General features: G+C 39.5%; 1 protein-coding gene across 4 annotated transcripts in view; it reads left to right on the plus strand.

Annotated features, from left to right (window-relative positions):
• Positions 1–4019: 4019 nt before the first annotated feature.
• Positions 4020–19207, plus strand: part of LOC118740590 (nesprin-1-like) — a 138935-nt gene continuing 123747 nt past the window's right edge. For 2 of the 4 annotated variants that reach the window (XM_036472188.1, XM_036472190.1), the window contains exons 1-3: positions 4020–4177; positions 10453–10617; positions 10725–18521. In XM_036472188.1, coding sequence (XP_036328081.1) covers positions 4160–4177; positions 10453–10617; positions 10725–18521 — 7980 coding nt within the window. In that variant the 5' untranslated portion in view covers positions 4020–4159. The remainder of the gene's footprint in view (positions 4178–10452; positions 10618–10724; positions 18522–19207) is intronic. The other 2 variants (XM_036472187.1, XM_036472189.1) reach the window with 1 other exon arrangement.

Raw genomic sequence — 19207 nt, forward strand, 5'->3', positions numbered from 1 at the left:
TTTCTACAAAAATGCAAGAGTCTCTGCTTATTTGCATTCACATACACACACACATTCACACGCACACACCGTTTGGCAGCCGCATCATATTTTCCCTACAAATAAAAAAAAACCAAGAAGAGCACAAAAACCAAAATACGCCGCATAGCCGGCTTGCGTGGCTGCATTTAACTCGCTCGTCTTCAGCTGCAGTCCCATTGCAACATTGCTGGCATTTAAAATAGATTTCTGATTTGCATTTGGAATGCGCTCGACAGTCGTTAGTTTAGCGGCAGCACCCGGCAAGCGGTGAACGCGTGTGCGAATAAGCGGCAAATAGTCGTGCAAATTTTACTGCATTACTAAGTGGATTAGTTAGTGTAGTCAAAGAAAGGAATTCAGATAAAAAGCTTAAAAAAATATAAAACTGTGTAAGCAAAGCTATTGGTTGAAAAATTTGCACATCCACCTTCTATGTAAAATCGATAGGAGAGTAATTTCAATTCGATTGGGAAAAGCTGCAAATCTAATTTTATTTGCATTTGGCAAGGAAGAGTACTCGTCTTCTAGAAATAGCAAAACTTGGAGACGCCAAGTTTATGTCGCGTGGAACCAGTAGCAACACAATTGCATTTGCCAACTACTTAGATATCAAAGTATGTATGTTTATTAGGTTGACTCAGAAAAAACATTTTTTAAGCATAACGTAGTAAAAATTGTTTAATGTAATTCTGATTTTTATATTTAATGAACGATACGTTGTACTGTAAAGGTATTGGAGTATTTTTGTGGAGAATTGAAAGCTCTATAAAACAAGTCCGAAGTCGTAAAGTATGTACGGTAATGCAAATTTGAAAATGCACGGAATTCATTTCAAATGTGCATGATTCTCTTTTGGTGTGTAAGGATGATAATATTTCAGCTGTGAGTTAGGATGCCTTGAAATTACTTTTACTTCGCCTCACGTTTGCCTATACTACCATTAGTTAGTTTTAAAATGAACGATTATTTTCGAAAGAAAAAAGTATTTACATTTAAAAGGATTTGTAAATGATTTTTTTTTTAATCAAAATACCATTTTAAAAGCTACATAGATATTTTTTATTTTTTTATGAATAAGGCGATAAGCCAAGAAATCGCGAGGACTGAAAACTTTTATAAAACGCGAAAGTGGCCCATTCTCCATCTGAGAACATATAAAATAATTATGCTGGACTTTCAACTGCAAGCATTTCTTACGCTCCAAATGTGATAACCAGAATCCAAAATAGATTATCTGACAAAAGTCTGCAGATTTTTATACCCGAGCGCATTTGTGCACAAGGGTATATTTACTTTGTTCTTATAACGGTTGTTTGTAACAGCCTAAAGGAATCGAGATAGATATACACAAATATATACATAAATGTTCAGAATGAAAAGAGAAATCGATAAAGTCAGGTCGGTCTGTCCGTCCGTTCATGTACACGATAACTCTAGCAAAATATTTATATAACTCAACGCAATTTGGTGTGTAGGTGGCCCTTTATCCAAGGTAGGTTTGTATTGAAAATATGCGAAATCGGACTGTAACCACGCCCACTTCCCATATAATGGTGGTGTCGAAAAATATAAAAACTATGATATTTCAGTAAATAACGGATGCAAATTGTTGAAAATTAGTATGTGAATTAAAATTTTGGTAAAAAAAAATATTATGAAATTTTTGGAAAATGTATGATGAATTTGTTGTATCTCAGCATTCGTATCACCAATCCTTACCAAAATTGGTACGAGCCTTTCTTAGGGTCCAGTTAAGAAATGTGTTGAAAATCTTTGAAATCGGGCAGTAACCACGCCCACCTCCCATATAACGGTAATTTACACAAACACCTAAACTGCGATAGATCAGTAACTACTGAAGCTAAGTAATTCAGTCAAAATCGATGATGCAATAATCACTTAGCAGAAAATTAGATAATTATAAATGTTTGGATAATGGGCGTGACGCCGCCCACTTATACCTACAAAGGTGTATCTCGGCAACCGCTTTATCGACGGTTCGAAAACGAAAAAAAATGTATGCTATTTAAAAAATGCCATGTGGAAACAGACGTAATGACTATTTTTTTATTTATGAATGTAATGGCACCTATTTTTTAATACCCAACATTGTCATTTAAAATTATGTCATTTAATGCCTAGTGCAAATTTAGCATAAGCCTTGATGATGGCGAGTTTTTTTTTATTTTCTTAATATCGTATTTGGGTTAAAAATATGCTTCGAAAACCATTAGTAAACCAATTTTTGGCATTAATACATTCTGCATCAAAGTAAAAAAACCATGCTCGTATCGTTAACTTAATGTAAAAACAATTTTTTTTAACTTGAAGTTTTTTGGAAATTTTGTTAGTTAATAATATCTCTCTTTTAAACTCCAATAAAAATAGCTACTCTATTACTTAAGTCGCTTTATCTTTGAGGAAGTAACAGAGCTCTTGATATATATGGAGATTTCTAGATAAAATTAACGATATATGCATGTGTCATCTTGAATCTCATCTAAATACATATATATATATACATAAGTTATGCATGTCAGAGTATTTTCAAAGATCCATACTTCAACAAAAAATTAAACGTTTGCTATTGATTTCCACCAAGCCTTAACTGCAGTTTATGCCGTTTAAAAAACGGAGATTGCAACTCGAAGGGGGTAATTCCACATATTAAGTAGAAGCAAACGATAGGAAAAAAGCAAAACTTAAGAATAAACCATTCTGATCACCCCATGTTGGAATTATTTGAACTTTTCTGAGCTCTTAACTGCAGTTAAGCCTTTGGTGGAAATAGGCTATAAGTTACGCTCCCCCATTGACCTTAAACCTGTTGCATACAAAAAACCAACCATCTTGCATTTCTACAAAATCAACTAAACTGCCTGTGTCCTCAAATAAACACTTTTGTCTTTTGTATATATACATATGTAGATTAGAGTGCCTCACCAAAAAAAAGTTGCAGTTTTTCCCGCTGACTTATAAAACAAGTTATATTTTAAGACTTTCGCAAAAATATTTCGGATAAATTATTAAGACTTACGTTTAGCTAGACCGATTTGATAATGCTTCCAAAGTGATCATTATTTTCATGTTTAAATATTTTTTTCCAGACCTTTTAAGCTTAAACTCCTCATCATCTGAGTTTAAAAAAAAAAAAATATTTTTAAAAACAATTTTTTTATTATTTTGATTCCGTTAGTAAAGTTTTTAAACATTTTTAGCTTAAACCCCTCATCATCTGACGTGATTTAAAAAAAATATATATTTATAAAAACTTATTTCATTATTATTTCGATTGCGTTAATAAAGTTTTTAAACATTAGCTTAAACTCCTCATGATCTGATGAGATCTTTTTTGAAAAAAAATATTTTCAAAAACTAATTTTCTTTACATATAAAATAACTAAATTTTTGGAGCTATTTTCGAATCGGCGCAGTTGCTGTAAATCTTAATGCTTTTCCGAAATATTTGGCGGAATTCTTCAAATACAAAAAATTTCATAATTCCGATGGAAAAACCATGTACCATATTTTTTTTTGTATGGCGAGTGATGCACCCTAAAACGCAAACATTCATTTAATAACATTTCGCTAATTTACGAGCATGTACATATCTACAACTCATACATAGCATAACTAAACGCTGTGTCAAAAAAAAGGAATGCCTTTGTTTCTATCCCATTTGTACAAAATTTTAAGTATTATCATCTGTTTCTACAAAAAATCTGCGCTATTTGTTTCATTGTTCCAGCTGTTTCTGGTGCGTTTCTAAATATTTATTATTCGCACAATTTTGGGTTTCCTGCATAGAAAATAAAAAAATATAAAATATATCAGCGACTTAATTTTTCGCACATCCCTTTGACTCATTTCGCTCCTTATCTACTTTTTTATTCTATATTTATTGTTCTATATGTTTGGCATTATTATTCTCATTTTCGCCCTACTTTCTTTTGGCTTTTGTTTTATGTAATCTAAAAAAAAAAAATTAACAAAAAATTTCAATTTTTCACTTTAAATACAACTCACATTATTAATACGAATGTTATAGGAGTTAACGCACGATATCGAAGATTTACTGCAATCCCTGTCGACGGTTGAAGATGGCATTGGCAATTTGCCCAGCGCAAGTTTGGATGGTATGCTGCAAGGATTGAAGGTACGTTGTTTTGCGCGCGAATGCGAACGCGATGTAGTATTGTCTGTAAATACATTTACATATGTATGTAAGTATGTGGTTAACAACTTATTTGTTTTGCATTTGATTACACCTACTTATGTACATACATACTTATACATACATACATATATAGCATATTGTTAATGACACTTTTTATGCATACAATTCCCCAACAAACCAACGACACATTTACATCCACAGAGCATACTAAGTTTAACATATTTTTTTATATAATTGCAACACCTTTTTAAATTCCCTTCTTCTATTATATTTATATTCAAAAAAAAAAATATAGTATTAGTTAGATCCAGAGTTTTGGGTAACTAACAAATACTTACAAGTATGTACGCATCTAACTTTTTTATTTTAAGAAAAAAATATCCGATTTAATGATAGCTGGCGTGTGTCGCATAAAATTAGTAACACAACCGCATCATTCATATATCGCACATTTATTTTGATTTATTAAATTTTTTCGTTTTTATTTCATTTGGTTTTTCTTCTTCTTAATATTAGTTCTAGTTTGTTTTGCCGTAATCTTGTTTATATAAAAAAAAGTAAATTTTTAGGTTAATAAATTAGTTAGCAATACTATTTTTCATGATGGAAACGTTAAGATTTGTAGGTATGAGTCGTTTAGCAATAGTTATGCCGTATTTCCACTAGGTATTACAATATGAAAAATGACAAATAATTTTCGACCATTAAAAAATGACATCTGACAGCATATGTAATCATTATAATTTTCAAATATTTGTCTGGCTAAAAATTCGTGTCTAGTGGAAATACGGTATTTAGTAAAAGAATTTTAAGCCTGCGACCTCCAATGCTATATAAAAAATGGAAAAATAAATTAACTTACATAGATGATTTTTACGACAGGGTAGCAGGATGATTTATCTTGGTACGAATTTTCATCATCACCTGTCAAGTTTGGTTTGGCGACGAACCGGTTTTTGGCGTTGTGCAATCTTCAGAGTCATTCTTCGTTCTGACAATGAAGATAGCACAACCGCGAAACCGCTTGAGAAAGGATTGCGGAAACTTGTTCAAAAGTAAATAACATACAAGAGTCTGTAATATAATTGTAATGCTATATATATCCTTGTAGACCTGCTTAGAATAAAAAAAAAACTAAAAACATTGAAAAGCTTTACGAGTGGAGGTCAAAAAGTTCAGGAAATAAAGAGAAGGGCGAGTAATATTAAATGTGGCGTCGTTTTTCCTATCCTATAAATTTGTTCGAGATTTTATACCATATATGTGGCATACCAGCCCAATTTGGACACAATTTGGCTTTTGCGTCTCCTATTTTTTCCATAATTTTTTATGTTATAGTACCAATCGAGAGTGGCCTCCCTGATTTTACATTTTTGAAAATAATAATGCTCCTGTTTTTTAAATGCCTATATTTTTGCGAAAAATGCACCGATTGGGACCATTTTTGTTTAGAAATTTCCTATTTTCAAGAGACTCAAGACGAAATTGGCTTAGCGAGTTAGTTTTGTTTATACTTTAACAGCTTTTTGAGGGGCGTTGGAGTAGCCCACTACTCGCAAGGGTCCCTATATATCAAAGAAAAGCATATTGTTTCGTCGAAGTCCTCACACCACGGGACTGCCGTCAAGCACTACATCGAGAGGAGGAAAGGTGATTATCACTGCCTGCTGAACTGTAGCCCTTCGGGGGTTCTCAGCCTCTTCGTCGCCCTTGGTATTCGGGTGTTTACATGGGGCGATTTTATAGGCAACTTTTATTTGAAAGCAACAAACGTCTGGCGCCACTGCAACGGCCTTTCAACTAATCACTTCTAATGAAATTGGGGGCAACGAACTGTTCACCTCTAAAATTGCTAAAATCGCTTCATATTAACACCGGATATTGACTCATGAGCTGTCATACATTGCTGCTGCTTTGTATTTAGCAGCTTTTCCAATCTGGCATGCAGCGACATGTCCAACGGCCCTTTGTTGCGTTGCTCCATCTATTCTGGCAAGTTTGGGTGCTGGCTTCTCGTGCTCTGGAACGATCCATTCTACTCTCCGAAATAGTTGTCGCTTCATTTGCCAGTATATCATCGGGTACATTCTGGCGATTTCTAATGCTGCTTCGTCTGATACGGTTTTAAACACGCAGCATATACGAAGCGCGCACAGGCGGTACGTTGCCTTTATGCCCCACAGGTACGACGCGTGCCGCATGGAAGAATGCCAGACTGAAGCACCGTATCGTATTTGGCTCTTTACAACTCTTGCGACTAATTGCCGCTGGCTTTGCTTTGGTTCGCGTGCATTTAGCATTATTCGCGATAATGCTGTTACTGTAGCTGATGCTCTTTCGTTGACGTATTCGAGGTGGGATTTGAACGAGAGCCTCCTGTCTATCATGATACCCAGGTACTTAACTTAACCGATGGCAGCGAAGTAATGTTGTGGTCGCCGATCTTTATTGTGACGAACTCCAACTTCTTCCTACTGGATATGAGCGCTGACTCTGTTTTCTGCTCCGCGAGCTGAAGTCCATTTTGCATAAGACACGACTGAACAGAAGCTATAGTTCCATTTGCTATTTCGCAAATTTCGCTAAGATGTTTTGTAGTTACGATTAAAGCAATATCGTCTGCAAAGTCGATGATTTTGGCACCGTTGGGATTTTTAAGGCGTAAGACACCGTCGTACATGACATTCCATAGTAATGGGCCGAGCACGGAACCCACGGGAACACCGCCTGTAACATTTAAATGCGGCTCGTGCCTGCTGATGTATTGTCCTCCAGAATACGTCCTTCAAAATAGCTGCGGATGTTTCCCAATGCGAAAGGAATAGAGGTGAAGGAAACCAGCTTCCTTTGTTCGGTAGTGAGGAAAAAGTGACAGTGTAATAAGCATCGTGGGCCGGTAAGGTAATAGAGTCGAAATAACGTCAACTCTCGGCGCGATGCTGCCATAATCCATGAATTTTTTATTGCCAATTTTCTTTATATCTCCACGATTTACTCGCCTAACCGGCGACATCTCAAGCTTTAATGAAGAGATTTGACTGATACATATGCATGTGGTATTCAGAAGAATTACGTGATATTGCTGAATAATTCGTAGACCGATTTTGCGAGAAGTCTAGGTATATGCTATTACTCAAACATAATGCAGTCATAGCATTTTGGATTCAAAGAACGACTTATAGTTGGTTTCTCGAAACTCGCACTGTGATTGGTTTAATGATAACTCCAATTGAGTCGTCAGATAGTGGTAGTTTAGAAAAAAAACGAAAAAAGCACCCTCCTCTTTCCAACCCCTCTACTCCGGGAACTTTTTGACCATACCTCGTAAAAGTTTTTTTCTGGGCAAGTTAGTTTTTTCTTTTCAAATTAAATCCACATTCCTTACTCCTTTACAAATAAAACTTAGACACTTTAAAGAACATTTATGTAAGCTTAAATATAAGTTTGAAAATAACTTAAAAATGTAGCTTTTATATTTAGTAGCTCGGCAGTATTTTTATTGCTTTTTTAGAAAGCTTCAAACAACATGATAATGTAGTTGGCTTATATTTCAATTACACAATTGTATAAAATTACAAATATAAAAGCGTACTTAGTACTTTTTATGTAATGTAACTGTAGTTGTATATTGTAGCTGTTGAACATATACTTATGTACATTAGACCGTATCACCTTACAAGCAAACAAAAAAAAATAAAAAATTGCCCGTAGAGCTCTGAGTGTTAAGGTATTTTTGCAAGGCAATTTCAAAAAAGTTTTGTTTTGCCGAACCTAGGGGTCGGCTTTTTACATTTTACAGTGTCACCAACATTCGGCAACAAAAATACTTATCTAAAAGAGTTCTACTGGAATAATGAAAATATTTCCGTTTAACCGCAATAATACTTTTTTAAATAGTTCTACTGGATTAATCGAAAATTTTCTTTGACAAATTTGCATGATTTTTAGCGAGCTTTGATCTACTGGCATTAGGGTGATGTTTTACGTTGGGTAAAAAAAAACAATTGTTTTTCGAAATTGTCTCCTCGAGTCAAGAACATTGATATCGCACACGATCTTCAAATAATTGACACAACTCAAAATTTTGCATTTTTGAAATTATGCACTAAAAATGTACACCAAGCCTTTATTTACCATTCAGCAAGAGCTGATGTAAATTTTTGTCATAACTTGTTGAAGAAACCTAAGGCCATAAGATTAGCGTGTACTAAGAAATAGTTTTTCGCTTTTCTGACGACCGTGTAATTTTGGGTTGTGTCACTTTTGAAGATCGTGTGCGATATATCTTAATTTGAAATCTGACTGTAAATGCCGAATAGACGAAAAATGTGAAAAAAGACACCTACGTTCGGCAAAAAAAAACCTCGAAAATGCCTTGGAAGCGAAGTACTATACGTGGCAATGATCTTTGAAAAAAATATCAATATATTATACTTTAAGATCCAACTCTTAATGCTTAAGATATGATGAAAAACGTAAAAAGGCGACCCTTACGTTCGGCAAAAAAAAAAAATCTAAATTGCCTAGCAAGAATATTTTAGACTTAAGAGTGAGTGTACGGCGACCTTTTTTTGGTTCGGTCTAATGTATTTATTAAAAAAAAATAACTATAAACCATGAAATACTGCCTATTATACTCGCATATTATACAAAAGTGCATTAACTAAAATTTTTTCTATATTAAAAATGTTCGCAGCTTATATGTTTACCCTTCAGCAATAGTTGAAAAATTATTTAATTGTGATTTTCGCAAGTTTTTTTCCGATACATTTTCGCATTCATAGAATCAGTTTTTTTATATCAACATATTTTCTAAAAATTGAGAAATTTTGAGTTAACGCGCTTTTGAAGACGAGTGTGATAAGTATTTGTTAGTAAAAGGCGCTAGAAGTGAAAAACTACAAAGAATTTTTATAATTAAAAACCAATTATTGGCTTTGCAGATTTTACCTGACTTTTTTGTGAACTTTTTTAAGGTTTTTTTTCTTATGGTGGCCATATACATAGCTATAAATTTTTAGGTTTCTATTTCATTAGATTTCTTTGGAAGTATGACTATAACTGCCTTAAATGCTTCAAGTTAAGTGCCATTTTTTTTTTAACTTTTAAAACTTTCAAAAACTTTAAATTTTCATATTTTATGTAAAGTTGGCTTTAATGTCGTTCATTGCATACTAAATAAATATGTCCATGAGAAAATAAATTAAAATATCTAAAAAGTGGCAACGCTAAAAAACTATTGTGGAATAAAAAACAAATTTCTTCAAAATTTTGATAAATCGGTCGCGTATATCTTTCGTTCGATACCCAAAATTATTTAAAAGAACAATAATGGTTGAAAAAGTGACAGCTCTCAAACGGAAATTCGAAAATGAGGCATTATTTTTTTCTACGCTTATGTAAAGCAAATTGAAATACCTTTTGTTTTAACTTAAACAATTTTTTAAAGGAGTTCAGCCTTCCAACATTGTTCGAATGCCAAGAGGAAAGATTTTTGTATAAATAGCTGCTTAAATAACTTTTGCTTCCAACAACATTCATCAAATTTTCCATTAGACGAAAAAAATATGGCAGCCCTTTAACAGTTTGCTATGTTTGAGCCTTACATTTTTTTAGATTACGTGTAGCCTCTAAGATATCATGCGTTTAATATAAAACTTGTATTTAAAAAAAAAAAAAATTATTAGCTAAAAAGTGGCAACTCTACTCGAAAGTTTCTTCGCTTTAAAAAACTCTCAGAAACTGTTTTGTTTGATAAATATTTAAACTGTTTAACTTTTTATTTTTATATATAGTACATTTATGTACATATATGTATATAGGTGCCGAAGCCATTCAAAAACCATGTCTAGGTTAAAATTTTTTCAAAATGTTTTCATTTGATGTGAATATTGTAGTACCTCCGCTCCACTTCACTTACGTTTGTTTTTGAATAATTATTTAGATAGGTGGCAACCTCATCCAAAAGATATTTCCTTTGTAAATCGGCGCCTTATTGAATATCTCAATCAACTTTTTGTATGTAATTCATTTAATATTTTGGGCAGGTGGCAACCCTGTTCTGAGATGTGGCAAAAAAGCAAATCCATTGATCCAATCCGCTGGTTTTTTATGAAAGGCTAAATTTTTCAACAACAAAATAATTTTCACTTCTAGCGGTTTCTACGTTAATGTTATAATTTTTATTTGGTTTCTATGCATTGTATAGTTTCATATGCAAACTCTTTAGTAACCATACCCTCTACTGCATTTAGCTAATCCAAGAGAATCTGGAATACCAAGAGAAGGAGGCAATACGCTTACAAGAAATAAGTCAGACGCTACCCACAGACCCGGTAACAGAGCGAACACTCAACGAGATCAAGGATCGCATCGATCTTTTGCTGCGACGCACACAGCAAGGCATCACAATGATTGCGGTATGTCAAAGAAAAATAATTTAATGGCATATGGCGCTAATACTAATTTGTGTCTCTTTCTCTCTCTCTCTCTCTCTCTCTCTCTCTTTCCTTTACCGCCCCCACAGAACGCCATGCATGGACAGAAGAAGCGCGAAGAGGAGCTCAACGAATACCAAATGCATTTGATCGCCCTACAAGAATGGATTATGGAAGTATCACAGCAGCTGAAGGACCTCGAGCCAACACCTGAAGTCGCCGAAGATGAGGAGCAGCTTAAGGCACAAGCCGAACGCAGCCAACAGCTGCTACGCACACTCAAGGATAAGCAGCAATCACTCGAAGAGTTAGTTGAAAAGACCCGCCTGCTGCAGCAGCATGAAGATGTTGCGCCCATGGCCTGCGATTTGATGGATCAACTCGAGCATATTATTACGCTGCTGCGCGAACAAATCACTGTAGCCACTACGCGCATTTACACGATCGAAAAGACAATTGTGGAGCTGCGTAAGTCTAGACAGGAGGAGGAGCATCGCAAGCGCGTTGCTGCCGAAGCATTGATACAGCCACCGACTAGCGTGGCTGCCGAAGCATCATTGATACAGCCAACGACCAGCGCGCCAGCCTCGATTACATCGAATGCTAGTACAATTGATTCCGCACCAATGCCAGAGGAGGAGGTGAAACCACCCACCACTGCTGGCGCACAGGTACAAGCAGTAGAAACTCAAACGTCCGAAAGTATTGCCGTGCCACAGGCACAACCACAGGTGCAGCCCCAGCCACAACCTATTGTAGAGACACACACTGTAGAAGCACAAACTAGTTTGGTGGAACCTGTTGCGCTATTGGCACCTTTTTTCGAAACTATTGAGACTGCCATGCACACGCAGAAGCAGCGTAAGCCCACCGAGAACATTCTTGTCACATCAACAATGCAAGCGGGACAGGAGACTATACAAATCGATACCATACCGAATAAGGAGATACCAGAAGTACCAGACGATGTTGAATTTGAAGCACCCTATCACCAACAGCCGCAAGGCGACGTCGATCGCGCTACCGAATTGGTGTTGAAGAATGTGCCACAAGCCTTCGAGACTACCTTTGTTGAACCCGATCAGACAACCACTGAAGTAGTGGTAGATGCGGATGGCACCAAACACATCATAGTAAAGAAAGTGACGCGTACGCGCCAACAAGTGGTGCAGCATCAGCAAATCAGCCCGATTGCAACGGTTACCGATGCCGAAGGCAACATCCAGGTGCAATCCACCGGTCAACTGAATCTCGAAAATGTGCATATCGCAGATACCAGCGGCGATGATCAGCGCGGCTATCAGACAGTGGTAACGCAACAGACACGCGGCACTGTAGTCGACGGATCTGATCCGAATGCGATTATCCTTAAGGAGTTCGAGACCGAACCAACAGTGGAGCGGTACGAGCAATTGCAAATGCCTGAGGGTCAAACTGATATTGTCACCGTCACCACTGAGGGACCCGCGACTACAGCCACAACGCAAAGCAGCATACGCGCCATTGTACACCAAGTTACACGCAAGATTATACGCAAGACACGCAAAATTATTAAGCGTATTGTGGTAATCGATGGTGTTGAGCATGTCACCGAAGAGGTGGTCGAAGAGCCAGAAGAGGTTGAAGTCAGCGAGGAGGAGCTGCCGCCGCAAGTGAATGTGAACATCATACGCACTGTTAACGGTAAGGTGGTAACCGAGGAAGAATTCGAACGGCTGACAAAAGAACCTGGCGTGGTAATTGAAGAGGTTTCTACAGATTTATTAGAACCGAAAGTGTCAACACCGCCGCCAAGCGAACCCGTTGAAGTCGAAGCTGTGTCAACGGTGACAGACGCGGTGCAGCCGCCACAGGTATTTGACATTGAAACTTCTACCATCACTACAACAACAACACCACAAACACAACCAACAACAACCAGTATTATAACAACAAGTATAACAGAAAGAACAAAAACAACAACATCAACAGACCAAGCACCAGTAGAATTTGTTGATTTGCCAGCACCAAAAGTAGTTGAACAAAGAATCATTGAAACCGTAGAAGCTACTAGCACTAGCCCCGTTAATATTTTAGCGGATTTAAGTACAACACCACACGACGAAGAGCAGATAGTAGTAGTCGAAGAGACGATTTCACCAAGCGTGCAGACTACTGAACCCGTTAAAGCTATAGAAAATGTAAGTGATATTTGGCCCAGAGAGCATCATTTGATACCAACAGATATCGAATTTTCACATCACGTCGACGAGCCAGCTAAACCGGCTCACGAGGTGATAGTAACAAGCGATTCAAAGCCAGTGGAGGCAGTTTGGCCAATTGACGAAGATACTGGTTATCCGGTTTCGCTGGAAGAGTATAAATATGTAAAGTTGGTGGAGCCAAAACCGCTGCCGATAGAGACCGAGCCCACTGGGCAATCGCAAGTGGTTACAACAACAACTACAACTGTCACAACCACAGAAAAAGTGGCGCCGGAAGTAACTCATGAAGTGAGTGAGATAACTGAAGAGCCAGCATCAGCAACACTGATGCCACCATTGGCGCCATTCAAAGAACTCGAAGAAGAAGAAGAAACCGCAATAGAAACCTCAGTAACAATATCGGAAGTGCCTACACTAGCGCCTGAAACAAAAGTATTAGCTCCCACACCCGTCGGCGAGCCAGAAGTTTTGCCAACAGAAGTTCAGGAAGTAACTCCTAAGACACCCGAACCAGCAGTATTAGCACCACAGATGCCTTTGCCCACAGGAGTAATCAGCGTAGACGAGGTTACGTTAGTAGAACCTATTCAGCAAACGGCCGAGACGGTCACTGAAGTTACTACTGTAACATCAGAGAAAATTACTACACCTCCACTCGAAGCGGAACCTCTCTCACTCACTTCTACCGAGACTGGCACAGCTACGCCACCGGAGGACAAGTTCCTGCAAGCTGCACTTGCACCTACACCTGCTGATAAATCCAAAATCGACATACGCGCTGCTACACAACTTTTCATTTCAGGTGAAGTATTGGCCACTGTCAGCGATTCGCCACGCAAGTCATTCACCGTAACAGCGCCCTACATCGTGCAAACTGGCAGCGGTGTTTTGAAAGTTGTTATGACACCCGAGGAAGACATTGATCCCAATCAATTGCCACCTAAAGTAACCATGACAATTGTTCAGACTACAACGGTGACGGAGACAGAGCGAGAAGACACCACGTCACGCGGCGACGAGTTGAATATCGCAGCCGGCGATACCAAGCGAAGTCGCAAGAAAAAGAAAAGAAAGGAAGAAGTCGCGCCTGAACTTGAACAAAGCGAAGAAGAGCCCAAGGTCGAGAAACCTGAAGTGCCAATATCAAGAGTTTCAGTATCCGAAATCGATATTGAATCTCCACATGAAACCGGCTATGAAGCAAATGACAAAACTCTGGATGATGGCGATATGGACGATGGCAAGAAGAAGCGCCGCAAGAAGAAGAAGCAAAAGGTCAAGGCACGCGAAGATGAAGAATCGCATGTGCCATCCTCAGAGGCGACGCCACGCGATGTTGAATCGCCCAGCTTGGAGTCCGAAGGTAAAGTCAAGCACGAGGCAATTACTGAAATTAGTCCTGAGAGTGAAGCTACTAGCATTGAAGTAGATACTTCAGTAAAGGTGGTCGAAGAAGCCGTTGTGACGCCTGATTCTGAGTCACTACGCGAGCCCTTCATGGAGCTGGTCATACCTACAGAAGTGATAGAAATCGCCTACGTAGAAGATGAGCAGCAGCAGACAACCCCACGCGAAGAAGCGCCTGCGCCTGCGCCGGTGCTGGAGAAGCCAATAACAGAGTTGAAGTCTTCTCAGACAACACCGGAGCACAAACCAAAGCAGGAAGAAATATCACTGCAACCCAGTATTGAAATTGCGCCCGCAATACAAGACACCGAGGCGCAAACAATAACAGTGGAGGTGACGGAAACGGAAATTCAGACAACACCACGCACTGAAGAGACAATCGCTCAGATAGTGGCTGAGCCGAAGGAAACTGAGGAAGAAGCAGTGCAAACTGACGTGGCGTTCGACGTGCCTGTACCTCAAGCAGAAGTGCCAATAAAGCCCGAAACTACTGAAATATCGAATCAAACAATTGTTGTTACCACAATTGAAAAAGAGCTACAGACCACGCCTAAGGAGTCACCACACACGCCTGAGCCCAGCAGCACAGACATCATACAGCCGTTAGTGCAGGAGCTGGTCAAGGATATGACTACTGATCTGCCTGCTGAAAAAGTAGAAAAGTCAGATCAAGCAATTGGCACCGAGCCCACAGTTACGCAAGAGATTCATGTGAAAACCATCACACCCGAATCGGTGGAGCATGTTAGGCCAGCCAGTACACCCGAACCCGTGATTGAAGAATTTATTGAACCGGTGCAAGTGGTGAAGGCACCCGCAGAACAGCGCGACCAGCACACGACTACCTTTGAGTTGACTCAATTTGTAGACTCAACTTCACAGACTACACCACGTCACGAACCGAAATCGCAACCGCAAGAAGTGGAGCAGCCAACAGTGGTAGAGCAGCCTGTGGTGGTGGAGCAGCCAGAATCGTTGGAACAGCCAGCATCCTTGGATCCACTAACATTAACGGAAAATATCTCATCAACACTGACTTCCATATCCGAGCCCTATAAGATAGAAATACAGACCTCTGTGGCAATACCACCCGACACAGATAACTCTGAAATGGAGCCTGTTGTATATGAACATACACAAACCATTGAATTGCCCAAGCGTGATAAAAAGAAGAAAGATAAGAAAAAGAAGAAAAAGCATGCGCCACAAGAGGATGAGGAATCGGTGTCCGAACAGCTACCCGAAGTAAATGTTAATATTGAAATAGCAAATAACATGGTACCTGAAGCGGGCGTCGTGGTTACCACCACTCAACATGTGTCAGAGCCGGTTCAAGCGACCGACGACAAAACAATGCCTGATGTAGAAAAGAAGCCGCAATTGGTGCAGCTGCAAATCACAAAAACTACAGTATACGAGGAGTTCCCCGATATGCAGCTACAAATTAGTGAGCAAAGTAAGGTCAATGTGTCCGGCCAACAGGCTGCCAAACCGCGTTCTAGACCTACTTCTACGATCATGATTGAAGAAGTCGGTTCCCCGACCGAGGAGCTAGTTGTACCCATTACGCCAGGTCCAGACAAGGAAATTCCACAAAGCACGGCTGACAGCATTTGGTTAACCGCAACATCCGCTGCCATTGGCGTGGATAAGACGCCAAAAGACGCTTCCCAGGCAATGATTATGTCCGAAAGTCTGCAACACTATCCCGGCCCGCAGGTGCAATCAAAACCAGTTGAAGTTTGGGCGGAAACGAAACAGGTGATAGGCGGACGCATAAGATGCTTGAAAGAGTCTACGCCAGAGCATACGTCACTCAGCAATGTCCTGCATTTGGCTACGCTGTCCGACAGAATAAAAGATGTACCCCCTGAGGTACGCGCGCAGGAAGTCAATCAAGGCCTACATGATTTGGAGGACGCCGTAAAACATGGTGATCGCACTGTGATCGAAACCACGGTCATAACTGTGATCGAAAAGGTATCAACATGGCTGGAAACTATTGAATATCGCGTCTATCTGATCAGACAGAACTCTGATGAGGGTCCATCTGAGGAAAAGTTGGACAATTATAATCAACTGAACGATGAGCTCAGCACCATTAAGACAAACGTCAACACACTGGAAACGCAGCTAGAGAAGGCTGATCACTTGACCGGCTGTAAGGTGCAGCAATGCGTGGATGCGCTCAAAGAGCACGTCGATGCTGTGCAAGGTATAACCAAAGACAACCAGGCGCAAGATTCTAAGGAGTTGGAGAAGTGGAACAACTTCGTTGTGTTGATACATCGTAGCACCACAATTTTGGAAGAACTACAGGAGCGTTACGACACCATCGTGACACAAGATCTAACGCTGAACGCGAAACTGCGCAGCCTTGACGAGTTGGAAACCCAAAATGCGGACGTACAAAGTAGCATCGCAGAATTGACGCACAGCGCGCGCGCATTCCAACGCAACTTCCCTGGCAAAAAAGTACCGCAAGACCTTTACAATTCTTACGAAGTGTGCAAGAATATCGAAAACAACATACTTGCTGAGCGCGATCGCTTACTGCAGTTGCAGTCGCTCGGCGATGAGTACGAGCAGACGCTAAAGGAGTTTACAAACATCACAGTTCTGGCCGATAAAATGGTTGAAAGTCCCATTATTTCCAGCTCATTGGAACAACTCAACCACGAAGTGCAGAAACATCGCAAATTCTTCGTCAACTTGAGTCATTGCCGCGCAATGCTGGAGTCGCTGGAAGAGAATATCGACTCCGAAACGCGCGAGAAGCATGCCGAGTTGCATAAAGATCTCTACAATCGCGCAACTGTGCTGTTGGAGAAAGCCTCCGAGCGTTCATCGAAATTGGTGCAAGCTGCTTCGCGCTGGACTGTGTTGGAGAAGGGCATGAATGATGAATTGCAATGGCTGCATGTTGCACAGCAGCGTGTACCTGATTTGTCCGCTGTCACTTCGGCTGATTACGATCAATACACAACACTCTACCAGTCACTCAGCACCGATATCTCACATCACTATCTAAAAATGACACAACTATCGAATATTGCGAACAAATTACAAGACCTCGTGCAATCGCCTAATCTGGTTGAGGAGACTAATGAAGCGCTCATTGTGCTATTGAAGTTGCGTGAAGAAGTCTCTTTGTACCTGCATCGTCTGCTCGTCTTCAAAGAGATCTGGGCGCAGTATGAAAACCAAACCGACAAAATCGAAGCATTTGTGCGCGAGGCCGAAAGGGAATTGCGCCAAATACATATACCCGAAGATCCGCTGGAGCAACCTATTGAACATATGCGCCAGTTCTGGGAGATGAAAGCGCATTTCGAAGTGCACAACAATGTACGCGACTTGGCTGGACATAGTTTCGAAAAGGCGCTGCAAGTCATACCGCTCGCTGATGAGATGCTGCAACGCCAATTCCACGCGCAGCTGGAAGAACGCTGGCAAAATATTGCTACGTCCATCGAGCGCATACAAAGCAACATTGGCAACAGCCTCGCCTCACAAGACATGCCAGCCGAAGATAAATTAAAGTTGGTCGAACGTGAGCTGCACGAAATCTATCTCACCATGACCAGTATTAAGGGTGTCATCAAGAACGAGGAGGAGCTGTGTCTCTACTTCGAACGCATTCAAGTATTACGCACGCGTGTTGGCTTCATTGGCAACAAATTGGGACGCATTGGTCTGCAGGTTCCCGCCATTGAACCAGAGAAAGTGGGAGAACTCTTCGCGCTCTCAAACAAAATCAACACACAGATTGCCGAAGAATTGGAGGGTGCCTCCGTGCTGCGCGAACAGCTGCGCACCATACAAGAAGGCATACAGAATTTACGTAAACATCAAACCAAACTTTCCGTCATACTAGATGAATGTGAAAACGCTGAAAAATTGAGCAGCGAAGCAATAGAGAAGGCGGTAAACGACTGTCAGGCGGTGGGTGAAGATCTCATAGGCAATTGGCAAGAAATCATGCGTCTCCGTCAAATGTTGCATACGCTGCCAATGCGCTTGAAAATGTCTGTGTCACCAGTAAAATTGGAGCGTGACATATCGCAGCTACAAGACGACCATGCTTTCTTGGAGAGCAAATGCACGAACATTTTGGGTATACTAAGAAATCGTTTGGCGTTGTGGATGCGCTATGAGCGGCAATTGGAGATGGTGCATGAGTCGGTGCAAGAGACAGACTTTATGATGGAACTGTTGAAGGTGCACGGCCAGGTGGACTATGAGCGGCTACGCAAAGCCACCGAACGGCTAGAGGTGAGTAAAATGGGGCAGAGTTATAATATATATGTATGCGTGGGGATTGTGCAAAGGCTTGCGACGTAATGCTTTGCTCAGGCAACCAGCTAATCAAATTGAGGAATTAAGTAATTTTCGAGGAAATACCATAACTGAGCATGGTTAAGCAAATTGAGCAATTAATAAATTTGAGTTCTGGAAGGCTCAGGTAGCAAGTTGACAAAATTGGGGAATCCAGAAATTTTATAAATTTAGTTATTAATTAAATTCGGTTTATAAATTGCGCGTTTTATGTAAACTTAATTACAACCAAATTTAATCAAATAATCTGAATAAATTAGAAAAAATTTAGTACGGAATTTTTTGATTTCTGTATTTTTGCAATAATTTAACCAGCTCAATTTAACTACCACTCTGAACATAGTATAAACATTCAAATTGAAATTTCAAAGGAAAAGAAAGAGGGAAATAACTGCTTGTGAGTATAAAGTTTAGTTTCTTTTGTTGTGGATACAAAGCTTTGAATATATGCAATATTTTAATCTGAGTTTAACGGCTGTAGATTTTCAGTATACAAACTGAAAATTATGTTTTTGGAAATAAAGGTGTTTGGAGATAGAGATTGTGATTTCCATTAAGGTAGACCTGTTAGTTTTGTTGATTAACTCATGATTTTATTAAAAGGAAATGCATATTTAATAAGC

Source organism: Rhagoletis pomonella, unplaced genomic scaffold (assembly GCF_013731165.1).
Source record: "Rhagoletis pomonella isolate Grant_MI unplaced genomic scaffold, Rhpom_1.0 Rhpom_scaffold_00006, whole genome shotgun sequence".
In the NCBI taxonomy this organism is placed as follows: domain Eukaryota; kingdom Metazoa; phylum Arthropoda; class Insecta; order Diptera; family Tephritidae; genus Rhagoletis; species Rhagoletis pomonella.